Here is a 21,981-nt window from a genome sequence, read left to right as displayed (position 1 = left end):
AACCTGCCTACCATTAACAGAGAGGAAACGCCGAATCGAGTCTTGTGTCCCATTTGACAGATGAGAACACAAAATCAACATCATTAGGATCCTGTCTCCTAAGATGAAACACAATGCTGTCCAATCCCCCTTCATGTCCTGGGTGACATCCTGTGCCACCAGGCTCCGTTCCACTCATGGCTGTAGGACACACACTCCGCAGCTACTCCTTTTCAGGTTCGTTCTTAGTGAAAATTCTGGGCTTGACTGATCTTTTACTAATGTTGAAAACGTATTACTGAGAAAACGTGTTCCAAATGTAAATGGCACATTACAGAGAGTCAAACTTACTTTTTCCTCTTGTAACCTTTCCTCCACTTGTTTAGAAGCTATTTCATGAGCTCTGAAGAGACTAATTGTGCTAGTTAATTCTGGATCCAAAATATTCCCGTCTTCATCTCTAACCACCAGGTCCAAATCTAGAATTCTAGAACAACAAGAATTTAGAAGTTCATGCACAGAGACCAAGGAGGTTGAATTTTCTAGCACAACTTCCACCACAGCAACTGGGCAGGTAAAAACATCCTAGAAAGTCAGGCTTGCCCACAAATATTAGGAATATGAAATTCTTGGAGGTTGCTTTCTTTAGCTCAAAATGTGTCACCTCAGGAGAAGTAAAAAAAAAAAAAAAAAAAAAAAAATCCTCAATTTTTACTTCCATTGCAATCAGCAGTGGCTTTGTCTTCCAATGAGAAGTTTTACAGATCTACAAGGCCCAAGTGAAGTATGTATTACTAATTATTATGTAAAATATGAGAAGTTTTAAGGCATACTATTTTTTTTTTTTTAAAGACAGAGTCTTGTTCTTGTCGCCCAGGCTAGAGTGCAGTGGCACAATCTCAGCTCACTACAACCTCTGCTCCCAGGTTCAAGAGATTCTCCTGCCTCAGCCTCCTGAGTAGCTGGGATTACAGGCGTGTGCCACCACACCCAGGCTAATTTTTGTATTTTTAGTAGAGATGAGGTTTCGCCATGTTGGCCAGGCTGGTCTCAACTGACCTCAGGTGATCCACCCACCTTGGCCTCCCAAAGTGTTGGGATTACAGGCGTGAGCCACCACACCCAGCCTAAGGCACACTACATACGTACACACACACACATATTCACATATATATGCAATCACATATACATCCATCAACCCAAACACATAGCTGGCAGTTGTGACATCACAGAGTTGAGAAAGAAGAGAGGGAAGAAAACTTGGAGAAGAGATCTACCCACCACCTTATTTACTCCCCACTGACCCTGGTAGGGTCCCCTGCATGTCTCCCCTTCTACTTCGAGTCAGTTTCTAGTCCTTACATGAGGCCACAGGAAGATTTTCAATACAGATGTTCTATTGTATGTGAACATCAAACATATGGACGTTATCTACAATAAGGTTAAGCAACTTCCTGGCCAAATGGCTAAATGCAGTTGCCAACTAAAAACACAAGTAACATCTGGCTAATAAATCTGTCCAGTCTGTAACAGTATTGGGGAACATTCTCTCTGATTCCTCAAATCCAACAAAATTATAAGGTGATTTTTACCACAGTTTTTATTTAAAGAACACAGGCAGTTGTGTGACAAAAGAGATCAAGAGTTGTGATCTGGCAGTAGGTTCTGGCTTTCTTATTAACAAAACATGCAGGTCTAAGGGCAGAAATTTAACCGTAGGTGCCTCTTACCCTGCTGTTGGGATTTTATATTCCTGTAATTAACAAGTCTATGGAGACAGGCTTTTTTCACAATGTGAAAAAGGAAAGAGAGTCGTTTGAAAGAATGATAAATTTCCTTTGGGAGGCCGAGACGGGCGGATCACGAGGTCAGGAGATCAAGACCATGCTGGCTAACATGGTGAAACCCCGTCTCTACTAAAAAAATACAAAAAAACTAGCCGGGCGAGGTGGCAGGCGCCTGTAGTCCCAGCTACTCAGGAGGCTGAGGCAGGAGAATGGCGTAAACCCGGGAGGCGGAGCTTGCAGTGAGCTGAGATCCGGTCACTGCACTCCAGCCTGGGCGACAGAGCGAGACTCCATCTCAAAAAAAAAGAATGATACATTTCAATTAGAGAACATCTTTATAGTTACAAATTAAAGAGGAAAGTGGAATTGCCCATAAATGCTCCATTTAGAAAAACTACCCTGAGACTTCGAGTCTCGAGGTCACACACCTTAAAGTCAGATATGAGTCTGCCAGCAGCTCAAACATATTTAGTCTTTGGAGTTTTGCTCAAGCACTGTACCACTGGGAAGGCAAATACAGAAAACTCATTTTTTCCTTTTAATATCTATTGAGCAAATTCCACTGACGGTGAAGCAGGAGGACCAACCGGGCCTGTCAACAGCATCAGGGTAAACAGACTTTAAACAAATAGAGGCTTTTTTTTTTTTTTTTTTTTTTTTTTCTCGAGACAGAGTCTCAAAAATGTAAAAAGCATTTTAAGGTCTCGTTATTTATCTTTGTAACATGTCTCACTAACAAGGCAAGCTCCTCCCTCCCAAATACTACTCCTTAACCTATCCCCAAACTAGCCCCTAGGAACGTGCTGGTATAAGCAGGGTCAGACGGTGTGGGCGGGGTTTGTACTGGCGTGGGCGGGGTCAATACTGGTGTGGGCGGGGTCGGTAATGCGTGGATAGAGTCAGTACTACTGTGGGTAGGGCCAATGTTCATGGCGGCGTGGTCACTTCTAGTGTAGGCATGATTACTTCTGGTATGGGCATATCAGTGCTGGTGCCAGGGTAGCTACAAAGCACCAGCTTAGGAGGCCCAGCCAGTAGGTCCTACAGGCCACGCAGAATTGGGGTCCCTCCGGGAACACATGAGAGGACGGCCCTGTGCCAGCCTGCTATGCACGTCCTGCCACGTCATGACCTCACACCTGCCAGGGCAGATGGTCAGACCCATTGCACAAAGGAGGAAACCTAAGCTCGGAGAAGTTATTTATTCCAAAAGCCTGGGCTGTGTCAGAACTCTCCAATGGCAGAGCCATGCTCCTTCTAGAATGCCACATGCAAACCGTCACACGAAGTGGCCTGTCCAGTCAACCCTTCTATGCAATATTCTCAGCAAACAGTGTGCAGCTGGTTCTGAATCAGAGTGAATTTCCATTATAAAGGTGCAACTTACCACAGCAAGGCAATGTAGAAATGAAGTCCATGGAAACCTAATGCACCTATGAGGACAGCGTAGGAGCCCCTCCACAACTTGAAATCATGTGTACAACTGTGTGTGTGTGTGTGTGTGTGTGCGTGCGCGCGTGTGTGTGTCTGTGTTGGGAGGTCTGTGTGCCTGTATGTGTGTATTGTGTATGTGCATTTTTCTAGAGATATGGTCTAACTAAGACCTTCATCACATTCTCAAATAGCTCTCCAAACCCCTCCACCCAGGTTAAAAATAAATTTAAAAGGCAAGAATGCCTAAGCAATGAATGAAAAAAGACACAAAACATCTTTCCCTTATTAAATCCACCCACCTTAAAATCAAACATTCAACACTGTGATATCATTTTGCATCATACAGGTTTTCTGAAGGAAGCACTAGGAAGATATATGCAGAGTGCTGGGCTTTGGAGAAATTATAGAGGAGGCTGGAGATCCTTGGGCAAAAAAAAACTGTCTTATTAAGGACTGTATTTCCTATCAAAGTAGTAAATTGTATTTGGAAACACTTCCTTCCTTAACTACATTTTTCCATGATACAATGTATTTTGCTAGCTTCCTGCAGCCAAATTAAGCAGGTGGTCTCTGAACATAAGTTTAAATTATGATACCCCAATAGAAAATCAAATCAAAGCTCCAAAAGTCTGCTTTTTTAAGCAGGTGGTCTTGAAGTGGGTTTTACTGCAATAATAGCTAATATTTCAGGCTTTCCGGAAAAAAAAAAAACAAAAACCTTCTCCTACAGCATTTCTAATCCAAACCCTACATCTTGCTCATAATGTTGCTTTAAGAAATTTTTCACACTTCAAAATATAAATTACCAGAAAATTATGTGATAATTCTGATTTTACAGAAAGGTTCTCTGATTTACCCGGACTCCTTTCTGCTGAGTGGCTGGAAGCAAGCCCCTTCTCTTTTCTGACTTCCACATTCCAACGTGCAAAATGAGGGGGTTGAATTAAACCAGAAGTTTTCCAAATCTGCTGTCCAGCACAACCCCACTCTATTTTTAAAAACTGAGACTTCCGGCCGGGCGCAGTGGCTCACGCCTGTAATCCCGGTTACTTTGGGATGCTGAGGCGGGCGGATCACCTGAGGTCGGGAGTTTGAGACCAGCATGACCAACATGGAGAAACTCCATCTCTACTAAAAATACAAAATTAGCCAGGAGTGGTGGTGCATGCCTGTAATCCCAGCTACTCAGGAGGCTGAAGCAGGAGAATCACTTCAACCCAGGAGGCAGAGGTTGTGGTGAGCCAAGATCACACCACTGCACTCCAGCCTGGACAACAAGGGCGAAACTCCATCGCAAAAAATAATAATAATAATAAAACAAAACAAAAAAACTTGAGATTTCCAGCCAGCATCCCAGATATCACAAATCAGAGCCTTAAGGGATAGGTTTCAAGATTCTATAATTCAACAGCTATCCAAGTGATTCTGATATAGAAGAGCATTTGGGAACCGTGTGACCACATACTTTTTAAAGCTTCTTGCAGCTCTGCTATTCTATGAAAAATCCAAATATTATCAGGTGGAAAAGGGCATGGCCTCATTCTAGTTACAGGACCCAGCAGAATTAGGATCAGAGCAGCTTGTTTCCTTTCAGCATCAAAAAACACGTGCTACCACTAGAAGGTACAGCTGTAGGCAGGGGTGAGCACTAAAGGCACTCATGCAGAGCCGGGGGCATGCCTGCTGTGGATGGGAACAGCTCTTGCTCTGGCAAGAGACATAATTGCACAAAGCAACTATTTGTTGTTTACTGCAGTGAAATTTAACTGGGCTGTATTTCTGTTTGTGAAATCTGGCAAGCCTACACAGGTGACAAACTTTCCAGTGATCTAATGTCCACTCCGACTCTCAGAACTTTGGATTCCACAGAAAGAAACCTGTTGCTTGTCACTACACAAGGCCCCGCCAGATCTGGACTCAATGTCAAAAACTATGATCAGAAGTAAAAGTTCCTTGCTATGGGAGTAATGATACGGTTCCCTCCAGAACGGTGAAAACGACAGGCTCCCTGGCTTCTTGGCTCTATCCCTTGAATAATGACAAGGTTTCAAGAATGGCTCACAAAATTCCCCTGTTCAGAATCCAGTGGAAAATACCTCATCCTTTTCAAAATGAAAAACATGCCATTATTTTGAGGGTAGACATGTTGTTTTATGATAAAATGTGATCTCAGTCTCTTGAAGGCTTATAGTGATGTTATTACATTGGATAATTTAAGCGTGAAATCATCTTTCAAATAAACAAACCTGTTTCCATAATCAATTTTGGCTGTGACCTTCTTCTTCAGTTCTTTGAGCTCATCCTGCGGCAGAGTTCCAGAAAGAATTTGTGATCGCCATTCAATAAGGTCATAGATCATGTGCCGCACACTTCGAAACATCTCCCTGTTATCTTGCTATACAGGGGGAAAAACCCAATCATAAAGATTTTGTTACAAAACAGCATTGTGAAGATGGTAGAGAATGGGTATCTCTTCAAATACACATGAGGTATAAGCACTAGATCACGAGATTTAGTTAATGTTGAATTAAAAGGTGCTTTCAGCATACACTGAAACATATTATTTGGAATTGGTTTTCCACGAGACATTAAAATATTAAAAGAATAAAAAGTAATGCATAATCCCCAAGATTTCATCCAACATTCTACGTGCCACTAAAGCAAAAAGGTGATCCCAACACGGGCTAGACCTTGAAGCTCACACCTGCTCGTGAGCTTCCTGCATCTGGATCAGAGACGGGCAACTCTTAAAGCTCCTCCAGAATTAGTCTTAGCCTAAAGATCTGAATCCTACAACCTGCATATGGTCTTCAGAACACCCTGCACCCTAGACCCTTATCAGCACACTGAGAACCTGAACTCCTCGGCCTTGCTCTCAGCTGAACTATAGGGAAGAAGCAGCATTCCACCCTGGGCTGGCTGCTGCACACTGTGGTGTGTACAACCCACAAGAGACACTTCTGCAAGGGGCCAAATCTCAATCTACAAGCTTTGGTGCTTCTGTGACAAGAGGAAAATGCAAATAAGATGCAAAACTCACACTTCTTACCACTTTCTAAGAATTTTGATGGGACTGACGGTTCAAAGAAAAGCAACAGTTTGCAGCTTGCAATTACAAGTGTACAATAATCAAGGAGATTAGAGATTATGTGAAGGAAAATAACTCAGTGGTTCTTTCCATGAAAAGAAATCTAGGTGGAACCTAATGTGATAAAATTCTAAGCACTACTGGCCTTGGGAGCTCAGGCTTATAATCCTAGCACTTTGGGAAGCAGAGGCGGGAGGACTGCTGGAGCCCAGGAGTTGGAAACCAGCCTGGGCAACATAAGGAAACCTCATCTCTTCAAAAATTAAAAAATTAGCTGAGCATGGTGGCTCACAGGTGTAGTCCCAGCTATCCAGTAGGCTGAGATGGGAGCATCGCTTGAGCCCAGGAGGTTCAGGCTGCAGGGAGCTGTGATTGTGCCACTGTAGTCTAGCCTGGGCAACAGAGCAAGACCCTGTCTCAAAAAATAAATAAATAAAAAAGATATCTAAATAAAAGATATCTAAATAAATAAATAAATAAGATAGCTAAAGATATCTAAAGAAGATATCTTTAAAACATTAACTGTGTTCACTGCCACTTTTTTTAAAAGCTCCCCTTCTACAGAACTGAACCACATACCTCACACTGGTATTTAACCTTCTTTCTAGGAGTTTCTAATATCCACACTGCCTTCTCTTGTCCACTGTTCTAAAGCCATATCAACTATCTAAAATCCTTAATAGTTTGCTAATATCTACGACCACAGAGCAGAGCCAAAAACTCTTATGAATTTTTTTTTTTTTTTTTTTTTTTTTTTTGAGAAGGGGTCTCACTCTGTTACCTAGGCTGGAGTGCAATGGTGCAATCTTGGCTCATTGCAACCTCCACCTTCCAGGTTCAAGCAATTCTCCTGCCTTTCCTTCCCGAGTAGCTGGGACTACAGGTGTACTCCACCACACCCAGTTAATGTTTGTATTTTTAGTAGAGATGGGGTTTTGCCATGTTGGCCAGGCTGGTCTCAAAGTCCTAACCTCAGGTGATCCATTCGCCTCAGCCTCCCAAAGTGCTGGGATTACAGGCATGAGCCCCTGCACCCAACCCATAGAAAAATATTATAACCATTTTTGGCTTGTTTTGCACAAATCCAACCATGTAAGTCTATCCGAGGCAAATTTAAGTTTTGTGAAAGGAAACGAAGGTGCTCATTAAGAATACCTACTCTAGGGTGATAGACTTAAGGAGGTCCACTGACTATTAGCATCAACTCCTGTTTGTTTTGTTGCCATATTTTTGTTTAAAAATTGCTAAGTTGATGATGAAACACTGACTACAGAATTGCTCAGATTTACACAAAACATTCATGGCTAACTTTACGCTTTTAGGTTTTTGACTACGTTTGATGACAATTACTGCAACTGCTTATTACTGTGCATTTACAGGAAACCACTGTATAATCAAAAACAACAAGCCTGCCCAACAAGCAGCTGCAGGACTTTAGGAAGTTTTCTATGTTCTCAAGAAATTAACGTACCGACTTCCTTCCAGAGCCCTGGCTTGGTGATAATAACATTAGCATATGAGAAATCAACACTCTGAATAGAAATACAAGCTTAACAAAAGGTAATCTTCTGCAAATATGAATTTATGTGCAAAGAAATGCCCTGAGGGAATATGAAATGGAAGATGTCAGAGCTTCAACCTCTCTGCATTAATAAGACTTCTTCTGTGATCAGGAGAACTGGACAATTGCACACGACGCTGGAATGTAAAATATCTCCCTATCCCTGTCACAAACACGGTTAACTCTAGAAGACTCTGTTGTTTTTCTTAAATGATAAGAGGTATTACCTACTGTCAGACAATGGCAATAAATAAATAAATAAATAAATAAATAGTAATTGCCCTCTACTGGATCCTTAAATAAGCACCTATTACTGTTTAAAAGGTGACATCAACACACTGCCCGATCCCGTGTTCCAGGGGCCTGAAAACAACCACATTTCTCCTTCCAATGCAAAGAAAGACACATCCGATAGTCCTTCTGCTACAGCTCACTGTAATACACCCAAATACATGGCAGGTCGAAGGGCACACAGCCCCCAACAGGGGCTAAACTCTCAGTCATGTCACTTCCTTTGCCTTTTCTGAGTAAAATTCTGTCTCGGAAGCTCTGCTTTTAAGGTTCGCTGAGAAAGAAAAACATCCCATTGGCAAATCAGGGTCAAAAAAGCTCACTCTCTATTTCTAAGCTTTGAATGAATATCTCATTTTCTCACCACGTAGAGCTGCCTCCAGATGGTGGACCACTCTCGGAGTGTCGTGGTGACTTCCTGGATGAGGGGGAGGTCACCCGGGATGACTGTTTCATGTTGCCTGGGAGGAAAGAAGGAAAGAGCAGCTGAGTCCACGGTTTCACTGCCTGCTGTGAGCTGTACCTGTAAATTTCACAACCAGGCCATAGTGCTCAGTATTAAGCAAATGGGAAGAAAATCTACAAATAAGACTGCATTCACATATATAAATACATACGTCTCCACGAAGGGACAAGTTATATTTGTACAGAGCTTGGGAAGGTTCATACATTACCCTACACGTAAGCCATCCACCTCATACGTCAAGGTAAGATGAAGGAGGCAAATAATATTCCATTAAAAGTCTACAGAACGTCAAGGTCTGGCAAAAGGAAAGTATATTCATAATATGTGTACCCATCTATCTTAAAGGTGCCATAAATTACAGCTGGTCCATGTGGCATTAAAATGCAGGTTTGGGTTAAGATGATTTCTACATTTTCCATCATGCATAAAACTCACTGACATGATAATACATGAAGCAGTTATCCTTGGCAAAATATGAGAGGTTACAGCTTCCAAATGTCCATGGTTACTCTAGCTGATGCCAGCTCAGATCAAACTCTGTATCCTCTTTCTTACCCTTTTTCCTCCACCCCAAAAGGTTAACCTTTGACTCACTCTTTTTTTTTGAGACGGTGTCTTGCTCTGTCACACAGGCTGGAGTGCAGTGGTGCAATCTCAGCTCACTGCAATCTCTGCCTCCTGGGTTCAAGCGATTCTCCTGACTCAGCCTCCCAAGTAGCTGGGATTACAGGTGCCCGCCACCACGCCCGGCTAATTTTTGTATTTTTAGTAGAGACGAGGTTTCACCACATTGGCCAGGCTGGTCTTGAAATGCCTGACTTCAGGTGATATGCCCACCTCAGCCTCTCAAAGTGCTGGGATTACAGGCATGAGCCACCGCGCCCAGCCCTTTGACTTATTCTTAACTCATTACCTATTTAGGTGCTGGTTTTCATCAAATCAACCGTTGCTTCCTGGGCATGTGCTCTGGGTCAGGCACTATGCTAAGTAAGACTCAGACTACTGAGGGGTGGGGGGAGAGAGTGAATTTGTGGCTGGTGTAGTTAGGCTAGCTGGTCCCACAGGTTGTCTGTATGTCCTGAACAGGCAAGACTGTGGCCAGCATGGAATCCTGAGGGACGCTACAATAGGTTCCACCTACATCCCTTGATGTGCACAGAGTCCAGATCTGTGGAAGGAACGCTGACTTTGGCTCACGATTGGGGATCAGGCCTGCAATGACTTATTGATAGCGGAGGGGAGGATCTCAAAGCAAGAGACAACAGGGGCCCCAAAAGAACAGTGGTCTCGTGGATAGTTCCAGAACCAGTCATCGGAGGGAAGGGTGCGGGCAAGATCATCCCCTAGAAAACTGTCATGAAGAATGACCCTTCAGGCTGGGCGTGGCGGCTCACGCCTGTAATCCCACCACTTTGGGAGGCTGAGTTGGGTGGATCACGAGGTCAGGAGTTTGAGACCAGCCTGGCCAACATGGTGAAACCCTATCTCTACTAAATATAAATAAATAAACACAAAAAATTAGCCAGGCATGGTGGGGCGGGCCTGTAGTCCCAGCTACTCAGGAGGCTGAGGCAGGAGAATCCCTGAACCTGGGAGGCGGAAGTTGCAGTGAGTCAAGATTGTACCATTGCACTCCAGCCTGCCAAGGAGGTCCCCAAGTTTCCCAGTAAGGATGCTGATGGAAGTGTGGTCCATTACAGGCTAAGGTGTCATCCCTACAAAGTCCGCAGGCAGAAATTTCCTTCCGCTCACAGTGTGAGGACCTGCAACAACAACTGGGCTGTTTTCATCTTATGGATCCTGGGTGGAGTCCACTGGGGGCTCCTCACACTGGCTATGAGAAGCTTGGAGCTCAGTGACCTCCCTTCCACCATGTGAACAGGGTGAATAGGTGCCTGTCTGGTTAGGTGTGACTCTATTTATTGAGACTCAGAATAACCTGTTGTCCACTTTATTATCATGCTTCATAATTACATTTTACATATATTCTTTTGTATATATCAAAGTGCTTTTTAAATAATCATACACAGTCTCCCCTGTATAAGGATTCAAATGCAGATATAAAGTACACTAAATTCACACTTGATTCAGTTACTTCCACAGAGTAAAAGTTTCAACTTTCTTTTTCTTCCCTTTAAAACTTTGCAGACAAAACACTTAATCTGTCTAAAAAGTACCATATCGTAGGTCATTATCATTCATGCCTCTAAATTATTTTCTTCGTTTTAATTATGCATCATGGAACTATGGAACCCGAACAGTCCTTTTCATATGTTAAAAGTACAGTGCTTGGAAAGGCAATTTTGTAATCAGCCAAAGAGATGTCATTATGCAGTAATCATATGATTAGTAATTTTATAATTTACATATTTAACTGAGTGTGAAGATGCAGCAGAGACAAAAAAAGAAAACATTTTAATGTTCCTTCTTCCAAGTTCACACCTGGTTATTCATTTGCCATTCCTGCCTAATGGGTTCCTGTTCTAGAAATGTCCTTTTAATGATCTTATACATCAGTTTTATGACCTCTAGGACACATACATCACAATTAGACAAAATGTAAACTCATGCATGTCCCAAGTTAACAACTGTTGCTTCACCCTAAACTCCATTTATATCACAGCCTGCAATGTCTTCCCAAAAAAAAAAGGGGGGGGGGGGACTCAGAGCTGGGGGGCTTTGGAGTCTCTGCCAAATGAAGTCAATAGGTCACAGAGGACGCACAGAGCACCAGGGCGAATGCTTTCCAACAGTGACCCCAGGTTTAAGGACAGTGAGTGCAAGCACGGTGCTGACTTCAGACTCTGTAAAGGATCAAAGTCATGTTAAACACAACTCTGAATCACAAGTCCCCTTTCTCTCCCCAAAACTCCTGCCCCCCTGGAGTCAATCACACCCACTGTCTTGACCCTCTGATATTACGCCATCATACAAAACAGCAGCAAGGCCAAATATAGTCATTGCAATTCTTCATTTAAACATCAAGACCAGACTCACCCTTTTCCTTCAACTATTGCTTCTTTAAGGTGAATATATGAAGCAGGAAATATACCCTTTGGAGAGAAAAAAAAAAGTAGCTTTTATTATCAATAGGATTGCTGACTGCAAATCAAACAATAGTACCCAAAAAGGTGGGATGAGGGGTGGCTAGATCGCTCTTAATTTTTGAAGTCTTATGCTAAGCCCCATATGTAACACATCAAAGAAAACACAAAGACGTGGAAAAGACAGCAACTCACTCAGCTCACAGTACAGACTCTGCCGATGTCTTAGAAGCAAACAGACAACACACGTGCAAAGGAAAAAGGCCACAAAGATACAGCAATTCGCAGGCTGCTCCATAGATCACACCTTTTTGGCCTCAACACAGGCAGATCAAAGGCCAACTGGTGCCTCAAAAGCAATTTTTGGTGATGGTCTCCTCTTTCGAAATGATGAAAGTTGGTTTACACCACCAATTGTCCCTTGTGCGCTGACCACATACCCAGACCCATGGGGACTTTCTCAGAGACCTCCCCAACAGGGGGGCTCTCTGGTAAAATACAGGAAGGCAGGCCGAATGTCACCCAATCTGCACAACACCTGGGGGCACAGCCTAGCTTCCGCTGATAAGGTGGCCTGCCTCTCTCAAGTGCAATGCACATGTGAGCCGAAGAGAATGAAGCCTGGGGGAGAGTTTCTCAAGAGGACACTCAGCCTCAGGCACGTTCTATGAAGTGCCAGGAAGAGCTTTATCAAGAGTTTGGGTCCTAGGCCAGGTGGGATGTAATCCCAACACTTTGTGAGGCCGAGGCAGGTGGATCACTTGAGGTCAGGAGTTCAAGACCAGTCTGGCCAACGTGGTGAAACCCCGTCTCTATTAAAAATACAAAAATTAGCCAGGTGTGGTGGTGGGGGCCTATAATCCCAGCTACTCAGAAGACTGAGGCAGGAGAATCGCTTGAACTTGGGAAGTGGAGGTTGCAGTGAGCAGAGATCATGCCACTGCATTCCAGCCTGGGTGACAGAGCAACACTCTGCCTCAGGGAAAAAAAAAAAAAAAACTTTGGGTCCTGCTTCCTGAGCAAGCAAAATAACTCCCTTAACTAAAGTAAAGCAGAGGCAAGCAAAGGAAGGTAAGAAAAGAGGCAATGGGGCTGGGGTCTTGGGCGGTACAACGCAACCCAGCTACCGCTTCCTCCGTTAAATTTAGTGCATGCAGCAGAAAATGATTAAGTGGCACCCCTGTGGCTTCAAGGCGTCTGTTGTGGGAATGGAAGCTTCTGCCTGGGTTTCCCCAGCATCCAGCCCTGAATGATGCAGAAAACAGACTACTACTCAAGCTTGGGAAGGGCAGGGGGCAGGCAGGGGGCTGAACGGGTCTAGCAGGCACCAATGATTCATGTTGCTTCTGCCAACAAGGAAAGTGGCCAAACTCCATAGAAAGAAGAATTATCACAGAGAGGGAAGGCATCAGGCAGAGAGTCAGAGGCTCAGCAACAAACAAGGCCGGGCCAGGCTCAGAGGTGCACGCCTGCAATCAGCACTTCGGGAGGCCAAGGTGAGAGGATCACTTGAGCCTAGGAGCCTAGGAGCTCACCATCAGCCAGGGCAAGATGGTGAGATCCTGTCTCTGCCAAAATTTTTTTACAAATTAGCTAGGCATGGTGGTGTGCACCTGTAGTCCCAGCTACTTGGGAGGCTGAGGGAGGAGAATCCCTTGAGCCCAGGAAGTCGAGGTGGTAGTGATCTATGATCATGCCACTGCACTCCAGTCTGAGCCACAAAGTGAGACCCTGCCTCCAAAAAATAAAACGTTAACTTAAAAAAAAACAGAAGTCTGAAGGGACCCAACGCTGGGTTGCTGTGTTCAGGTCCTGTTATCCGGGACACCTCCAAATCCCAGGTACACGCTTGGGGTGTCTTTCCATGACAGCAATAGGTGTCCACCCAGATGGGAGAGAAAAACGAAAAATCAATCCCAGTCCTGTCCATGTCCACAGGCGGAGACAGCCCTCAATCTCAGCAAACCCACTGGAGAATCATGAAGCCACAGGAAGGATAATGACTGCGTGAGGCTGAACACACGTGCGGGTTTGAAATGCGCAACTTCCGCTGGGCCTGCTCAGCACCACCCCGATCAACTGCACACTTGTAACTACAGGAAAGTCGTTTACAGACACGTGGTGTGAGGATTCCTGGGGCCCACATCCCTTCTCTGCTACTGCCTGGGAGGCCCCTTACAAATTTACAATCTCTGTAAAGCTTGAATTTCTTCATCTACCAGTGGGGATCTTAGATGGAAAAATAGCTACGCCCTACCCAGCTCTACTGTGTGGATGAGTTATGAATGAGTTATGACGTCTAGGCACCCAGGTGTAGTGCAAAAGTACTGTGGTCTGGGGAGACATTGTGGGAATGGAAGAGATCTCAAATTGGGGAAGGTGATAACAAATACCAAACAAGATTCAAAGAAAAAGGAACAGCTTGCCTGGGGCACATCCAGCCCAGCATGCGGCAGCTGTGTCCTATGTAGGAGTGGGATGGGGGAGGGGCATATTACTCCATGATCTTAATCTCTTATTATTAAAGGTTTCAACTGCAGCTTTCCCAAATTCAGAGTTTCATCTGCAGGAATACGCTATTTTTTTTTTAGGGACTGATCTCACTTATCATGACCAGCCAAGGCTGGTCTCAAACTCCTGAGCTGAAACAATCCTCCCACTTCAGTCTCTCAAGTAGCTGGGTCTACAGGTGCATACCACTGGGCCTGGCTGGAATTCACTATTGACTGTGGAAGGGAAAATCAATGTGAAAATAGAACTTTCCTTGGAGAAATCTACTCCATCATCCAGTGGGTCGAATCTCTCCCGTCCAAACTTCATGGCTGTAGGTCACTGGATGTGTCGAGACCTGAAGCCCAGTCTGAGGTTGGCAAGGTCGAGGTGAGAGGTCCTGGTCCCAATTTGCAGAGCTGGCTCACTGATTTCCTAACAGTGTCTTTCACATTAGCCATGACTGTGCCAGAGGATGGCTGCCATAGGGACCACCCTCGACCCTCCCCAAGTGCTGGTGCAGCGAGAGGATGACCCACTCTGACCTGCTCAGCAAAGCCTGGGTTAGGGGCTCTGGGGAAGGCAGAGTGGGAAGGCCCTGGCACTTTGGTTGCTAGACTTTGTAGGACTTATTACAGGCTCAGGACCACAATCCAGAGTCCAGCCCAGTAAGGAGATGATGAGAGGCAAATTTAGGATACAAAAGTAAAATGAACCATCCATCAAGCATAATTAGATATGAAAATGTATCAGTTAACGTGGACGGCCCAACCACAGCTTAGAATAGAGGTTACTTATCTTAACATCATAGAATGAAACAGAAGAGCCATAATTAGGTTCTGTGGAGCTAAGAATGTTAAAGCCACAACAGAATTGTGTACGGGAGTGCCCACCACAATGATCCGAGGTATAATTACACGTCTTAGTTTCAGAAATTCAAATAACCACTCATGCAAACTGCTCTAGGAGAGCAAAACTCCTTTTTTCACAGCTCGACTTAGGCAGTGTAAAAATAGTTAAATGCAAGAGGGAAAGAGCATGCATGAGGTTTGCAAATCTGCTAATCTATTATTAAGGACAATGTAAGATTGACAACTTTGAGAAATAATTGTTTTCCTGAAGTCGCTTTACTCAGATCACTCTCTGACACACCGAGGCCTAAAAAGGACGCAAAATTCAGGAACAGATGACAACAGGCCAACACTACATCACAACCCAGCAATTCATTCACGAAGATGAAACTACAATTTCTATGTACACATATAGTTCAGAAGAAAACAATCCAAGGCCATTCACATTCCTACCCATGTATTTTTTTTAATTCAGAGAAAGAGATACAGAAGTAAAACTCTCAGACACAAATGAGATGGAATTGATCTCCTCTCAAGGTCTGATTTATGAAGAGACATGCACTGTGTTTAAGAAGAAGGACTTACCTTCTTAGACTTTTTTCTTAAGGTATAACCTCGGTACCACCCTACAGAAACACGAAGTTGAAACAGTTAGTACAAAGAGACATCTTAGGGTTCTCACAATACATTCATGATGTGCAGAACTCAGTTTGGCAGAACCAGTGAGGTCAGTCTGTCACCAGCATTTTTCAATGAGCCTAAGGCTTTAGAGATACACTACGTGGTTTCCAGAGAGCATTTCAACAGCGCACCCGGAGCCCAGCTGGCAACCTTCACATGTGCGCCTCCACACCTTCCCCTCCATCGTCTCAGGCGGTTCGGAAGCAGCCGTTCGAAGTTCAGATGCACAGTTCCAAGAGCAGGACTTGGCCTTTCAACCACTGGCCCTGAGTAGGCTCCTTGTGTATGCATTTTCTTCACTCTCCCTCTGCCTGATTTCGACCAAGATCTCTCCAAGGGCACACACCAGCATCTCGCTGCCCCGAAACAGAAAACCCATTGAGAGATAACTTCCTCCCGCCTCAAGACAGGGCACTTTTTCCTGGAGCAGCCACGACCTCACAAAGCACTTCTGTAGCAACAACACAGCCCTCAACCCACAGGAAGATCCAGGGCCAAGCACAAGGCACACCTGCCCCTTTGGGTTTGGTCCAGCCTCCACTTCTTGCTCCTTCCGAGTGGCGAGAGAAGGAACATAGTGAGAGCAGAAAAAAAGACACACTCGAGCCACCCGCATGCCATGGATGCCACACAGAGGAGTCCTTCAACAAGGGACCAGACCCAGCCACACCCCGGCACACCTCTCAGGCTGAGGACAGGAACTCTCCTTGCACAGGCCTAGGGGTCTACTGTTAGTACCCAGTCTCTAAGCACCCCACCATTTGTGAGGTCAGATGGATGATTTTTTAATCCCAAACATTTTTAAGTCACTCCAGGTCATCTAGCTTTTGGAAAGCTAATCAAAAGCTCAAAGAGGCCAGGCACGGTGGCTCATGCCTATAATCCCAGCATTTTGGGAGGCCAAAGCAGGTGGTCACTTGAGGTCAGGAGTTCAAGACCAGCCTGGCCAACATGGTGAAAGCCTGTCTCTACTAAAAAATATAAAAATTAGCCAAGCATGGTGGTGGGCCCCTGTAATCCCAGCTACTCAGGAGGCTGAGGCAGGAGAACTGCTTAAACCCAAGAGGCAGAAGTTGCAGTGAACCAAGATCATGCCACTGCACTCCAGCCTGGATGAGAGAGCAAGACTCTATCTCAAAAAAAAAAAAAAAAACTCAAAGACAAATCCCAACTCTGCCCCATAAGAGCAAAGGACCCTGTCAGAGAGTGACAGAGGACACTTGGAAAACGTAAGCTGGGTAAATTCCCAGAGAATAACCAAATACTGGGTTTCTTTACACTATTAAAAAGTCAAACCTCAGAAACCAAAGATCAGACAGATGGGAAAAAGAGCCACTGTTGCAGCAATTGGCCTCCACCTCCCTCAGAAGGTGAATTCTCACAACCGGGGATGAAAAGAATGACTGTGAACCGGAAAGTAATGGTGTCAAGCTGAGCAGAATCCCCAAGGGATTACTACACAGCTGTTTTCTGCGTATCCAGAAAAGAGGACAGAAATTGCCAGGACTCTTGCAAAGGTTTTGCTAAGACCCAGTTATGACAAACTGAACTCATTTCACTCTCTTGACGTGGAGACTCAACAGATTGATTAGGGGGAACCTCAGATACAAAATGCCTAGATTTCAGCCACACATTTGAAGGATTATCTCCTGATAGCCATATTGTCGAGTTCAGTGGTTCTGATAAGCTGGCCCAGTACCAGCGCCCATTTATGACACAGTGCTCATATATCAAGAAGGAAAAAGTAAGGTCAGTTGAATGAGTTATGCAAAGCTGTGTACTCAATTTCAACAACTGTCCTTTATCCTATTATAGTCTTCCCGCATTTTCAACATTAACATGTCCTTTCTTTTCTGAAACTGACAAAGATTAACGTCTTAGAATATATAAGGAAATAATACAGAGACAAAAAAAAGATAGCAACTAAGTAGAGTAAGAAAATGAGGCCAGGAGTGGTGGCTCACTCCTGTGATCCTGGCATTTTGGGCGGCCGAAGTGGGCAGATCACTTGTGGTCCGGAGTTCCAAGACCAGCCTGGCCAGCAGTGGCAAAACCCCATCTCTACTAAAAATACAAAAATTGGCTGGGCGTGGTGGCGCATGCCTGTAATCCTAGGTACTCAGGAAGCTGAGGCAGGAGGATCACTTGAACCAGGGAGGCAGAGGTTGCAGTGAGCTGATATTGTGCCACTGCACTCCAGCCTGGGCAATACAGCAAGACTCTGTCTCAAAAAAAAAGAAAGAAAATGAGCAAAGTTTATAAACTATGTAAAGAAGAAACCCATAAGACCTCCACATGTATGAAGAGATGCTTCGGTTTAATAATAATCAGAGAAATGAGAAGTGCACAGTTAAGAGTGGTAGAAGGCAGAACACTGCAGGATGCAGGAAGCCCCTGGTCACCATGGGAGGCAGTGTCCACTGCAGCCACCAGCCTGGGAGCACAGGCCCTGCTTATCCAAAGTCTGCATCTCCACTCCCAAGACCCAGCAACCCGCTCTTGGGAACGCAGCCCAAAGACATCTGTGTGCCCTGCAGGGTGAGACGGACACGGGATGCTCAGGGCAGCTTGGTCTTGGATGGTGGGAAGCGGGGACAGCCTAAGTGCTCACACCTGGTGAGGCAGGCAGTTAGTAAAACATGAAATGTGCACACAATGCAGTTAGAGCCATGGACTAAAGGGACACAGAGAACAGAGTACATTTTAAATGGAGCACCAGGGAAAATAACAAACAGAACAAGACTATAACCACACACTTACATCCGTTAAAAACAGATGCACACCAAACAGCACAAGAACACAGGCAAACGAGAGGCCACTTCAAACACAGCAGAAAGGTTTTCTATGGGAGGCAGGAGGAGGAAGGGCCAAGCAGTAGGCATGAAAGGCAAGGAGTTGTGTGTCTTTATTTAATGTTCACAGACAGTCGATTCCTCTTCTAATGGCCTTCCTAAGCAAAATGAAAACCTACGGTTTTCCTCCCCATGATTTTTGGCATGCACTATTTCTTCAACAAAGTGAGCCCACACACCATGTGCCAGAGACTACACTGGGCACCACAAACACAGAAAGAGATTAGACCCAATCTCTGTCTTCCATGAGCTCAGAAACTGGAAGGGCCCTAAGACAAGCAGGGGTCACACCACAAACCCTGCTGCAAGACGGAGTTCAGCATGAAGGAAGAGGATGTCCCGGCAGAGGTTTTGCACCGGAGAGTGAGAGAACAGAACGATTACCTGGCTGCTCTGGGGCACAGCAAAGAGGGGATGAGGCTGGGAGGAGAAAGACTCACAGCTGTTATAGAATTAACTTCTCCCTGGCACGGCTTGCAAGTGGCCTCCACGTAGTCAACCAACTTGCTCCAAAAAAAGAGACATCCACCCAGGGAACAAGCAAATGCCGGCAAAATACAGATCCCAAACTCGGGGAAGGCACAGTCCAGCACAGGAAAATGGCGGTCCAGTCATTAGAGAAGAAAATGTATCACTATCCCCTTTGAAGAGTTGAATAAATTAAGTTTGAATGTGGCTGAATCTAAAGGACAATTTCCTCATCCTTGGGCAATGCCTGCAGCTTGCCTCTGGTGCAGCATCTCACCCTGAGGACCCTAAGGAAGCTCTGGGGACCCTATGGAAACTAGTCGACAGCAGGACTGGCATGCCTCTGACCAGACAAGAGTCACTCAATCAACACTAGGGACCTGGCCTCACCTCTCCTATCTGGTTGGCCCAGGACATTGTTTAAAGGCAGGGGTCCGCACCAATATGACCTCTCAAAGCTATTTCCACTTCCACCATGAGCTAGAAAGTTCATTTTCTTCGTTATATGTCGTAAGCCTTCGTGAGCTTGAGAAAGAGAAATTAACCATAACTTGAAGGTAAATTTAGTCTTTGAACCTTAAAATAAAGAGTTATCATCTAGAAATTATATCCTCTGGAGCAAGCGCTGTAATATCCTGGAAAGGATCATAGAAAAAAAGGATCATAGAAAAAAAAGAAAATCAATGTTGCTAAACCAAAAAATTGTCTTAGAGGAAAAGGAGAACCAAGGAAAGAAAAAGAAAATGCCAGACTCTAATACAAGTCATGAAATTTAGACAAAACAAGAGGAAGACATTGGAAAACAAATGGAAGTACATTATTCTCTTTTTATTTAATGACAAAAAGTCACCATGCTTCCCAAAGTCAAAACTATTAATATTTCTCCAAATGCATTTCTCTGATTAGATTCAGATTAAAACCAAAAAGTTAGTTGATAAGGAACGGGAATTCATTTTATGCTAAAGAGTCTTTACAAAGACTGAAATATTTTCATCAGAATCTAGAAAGACTGACTAGCCCAGAAAATTAATGTTCACTGTAGATCTCTTATTATGATGTCGGTCAAAAAGTCAAATGTCTGCAATCAGATATTCTTGAAGTTACATGTATTACAAGGACCACAGACAGACCTGAGGATTCACTGTTTAAAAAACACATTCCTCAGCCGGGCGTGGTGGTGAGCACCTGTAGTCCCAGCTACTCAGGGGGCTGAGGCAGGAGAATCCCTTGAACCCAAGAGGCAGAGGTTGCAGTGAGCTGAAACTGCACCACCGTACTCTAGCCTGGGTGACAGAGCAAGCCTCCATCTCAAAAAAAAAAAAAAAAAAAAAAAAGAACACCACCACCATACACACATTCCTCTTAAGAAGCAAAGAACAAGAATGCAGTCCCCACATGTCCACGGGCCACAGGAAATCATTAACTATTCAGGAATGACATCATTGCCCAGTGTTTATTAACCAGGATTTCAACTTCAACTGACCGGCAGCACAAGTAAAAAAAATATACAAGAGCATTTCCCTTCAGATCAGAAAAGTGTCTGAGATGAGTGGTTTGATCCTTAACCTCTACTTAATTTCTCTCTGTCTCCTCTCAGGCACACGCAGCGTGTACTGAGAGGAGATGAGGGAACACAGCTGTCAGCTGTAAACACGGAAAGCAAGCGGAAGACCCCATCACAACTACTCACCCGCTTAAGGACTGGGACTGGTTTCGCAGAGCTGCACTGGCTTCCAGGCAGAGGCCACTAAAGTCGATTTTTTTTTTCAAATAGGACTTTTTTAGGGAAGGTACAGCATGCACCAGATGGGGAAATAAGGGCTATGAACATGGGTCCGCTAACAGGTCTGTGTTTCTCAGAGGAGTCTACCAGGAGCTGCTCACAGTTTGCCTGGAGCAGGGAAGCCTGGCACTACTTCATTCCTCGTAAAGTGGATTTCAAGTTGGAAGTTCAATTTGGTGATTACTACGGGATGTCTTCGATTTGCCCTCTCACCCCCACCTCCCGTGTGGAAGGGTTTTGCTAAAACCCTTTGTGAAAAAGCAATTTTGCTACTGAAATTATCCTTTTTATTCATATGCTATATGGAAACCACCATTTCAAGCAGGAAATTAAGCCGACAACAAAAAGAAAACACAATCTTACCAAAACCTCCAGATCTGAACAGTCTTTAAAAAAATCAAGCCCATCATTTCTTCCCTTCTGTGCAACAATAACCACAGCATAAAATGAAATACGGCCTGCTCAAATTATTTGCAAAACACAAAATACAAAAACAAACTGTCTGAAAAGTCAAGGACATTGGAAAACCACTGTCACCAACAGTTTATTTAGTGGATAATTATAACAATTGCTTCAGGCCGGGCACAGTGGCTCACACCTGTAATCTCAGCACTTTGGGAGGCCGAGGCAGGCAAATCACTGAGGTCGGGAGTTGGAGACCAGCCTGACCAACATGGAGAAACCCCGTCACTACTGAAAATACAAAATTAGGTGGGTGCAGTGGCGCATGCCTATAATCCCAGCTACTTGGGAGGCTGAGGCAGGAGAATCGCTTGAACCCAGGAGGCAGAGGTTGTGGTGAGCCAAGATCGTGCCACTGCACTCCAACCTGGGAAACAAGAGCAAAACTCCATCTCAAAGAAAAAAGAAATTGCTTCATTGGATGGCATCCCATATAACTGTGATAAATCTCTGCTCATCCCAAGAAAATGGGTATTACAGGTTTAAAAAAAAGGAAAGGAAGTAAGAGATATGAAAACTGTGGCTCCTCTGAGACATACTGCTAATAAATCTAAGTGAGGACATTAAAAGAAAAAGTCTCGGTTCACACCAAACACATTAAAACAATGAAGCAGGCCGGGCGCAGTTTCTCACGCCTGTAATTCCATACTCTGAGAGGCCGAGGCAGGCAAATCACTTGAGCTCAGGAGTTTAGGAGCAGCCTGGGAAACATGGAGAAACCCTGTCTCTACAAAAAATATAAAA

At 44.5% G+C, this 21,981-nt stretch overlaps 1 protein-coding gene across 3 annotated transcripts in view; it reads right to left on the bottom strand.

Moving 5' to 3' along the window:
- The window catches only part of DOCK1 (dedicator of cytokinesis 1), a 548,347-nt gene that overhangs the window by 461,729 nt on the left and 64,637 nt on the right, over positions 1-21,981 (bottom strand). For all 3 annotated transcript variants that reach the window (XM_030941069.1, XM_030941070.1, XM_030941071.1), the window contains exons 3-7: positions 15,577-15,617; positions 11,604-11,659; positions 8,505-8,601; positions 5,447-5,595; positions 331-466 (exon numbers count right to left, since the gene is read on the bottom strand). In XM_030941069.1, coding sequence (XP_030796929.1) covers positions 331-466; positions 5,447-5,595; positions 8,505-8,601; positions 11,604-11,659; positions 15,577-15,617 — 479 coding nt within the window. The remainder of the gene's footprint in view (positions 1-330; positions 467-5,446; positions 5,596-8,504; positions 8,602-11,603; positions 11,660-15,576; positions 15,618-21,981) is intronic.

Source organism: Rhinopithecus roxellana, chromosome 11, assembly GCF_007565055.1.
Source record: "Rhinopithecus roxellana isolate Shanxi Qingling chromosome 11, ASM756505v1, whole genome shotgun sequence".
NCBI classification, from domain to species: Eukaryota; Metazoa; Chordata; class Mammalia; order Primates; family Cercopithecidae; genus Rhinopithecus; species Rhinopithecus roxellana.
The sequence above is the reverse complement of the archived record's forward strand: the minus strand, read 5'-3'. Positions and strand labels throughout refer to the sequence as shown.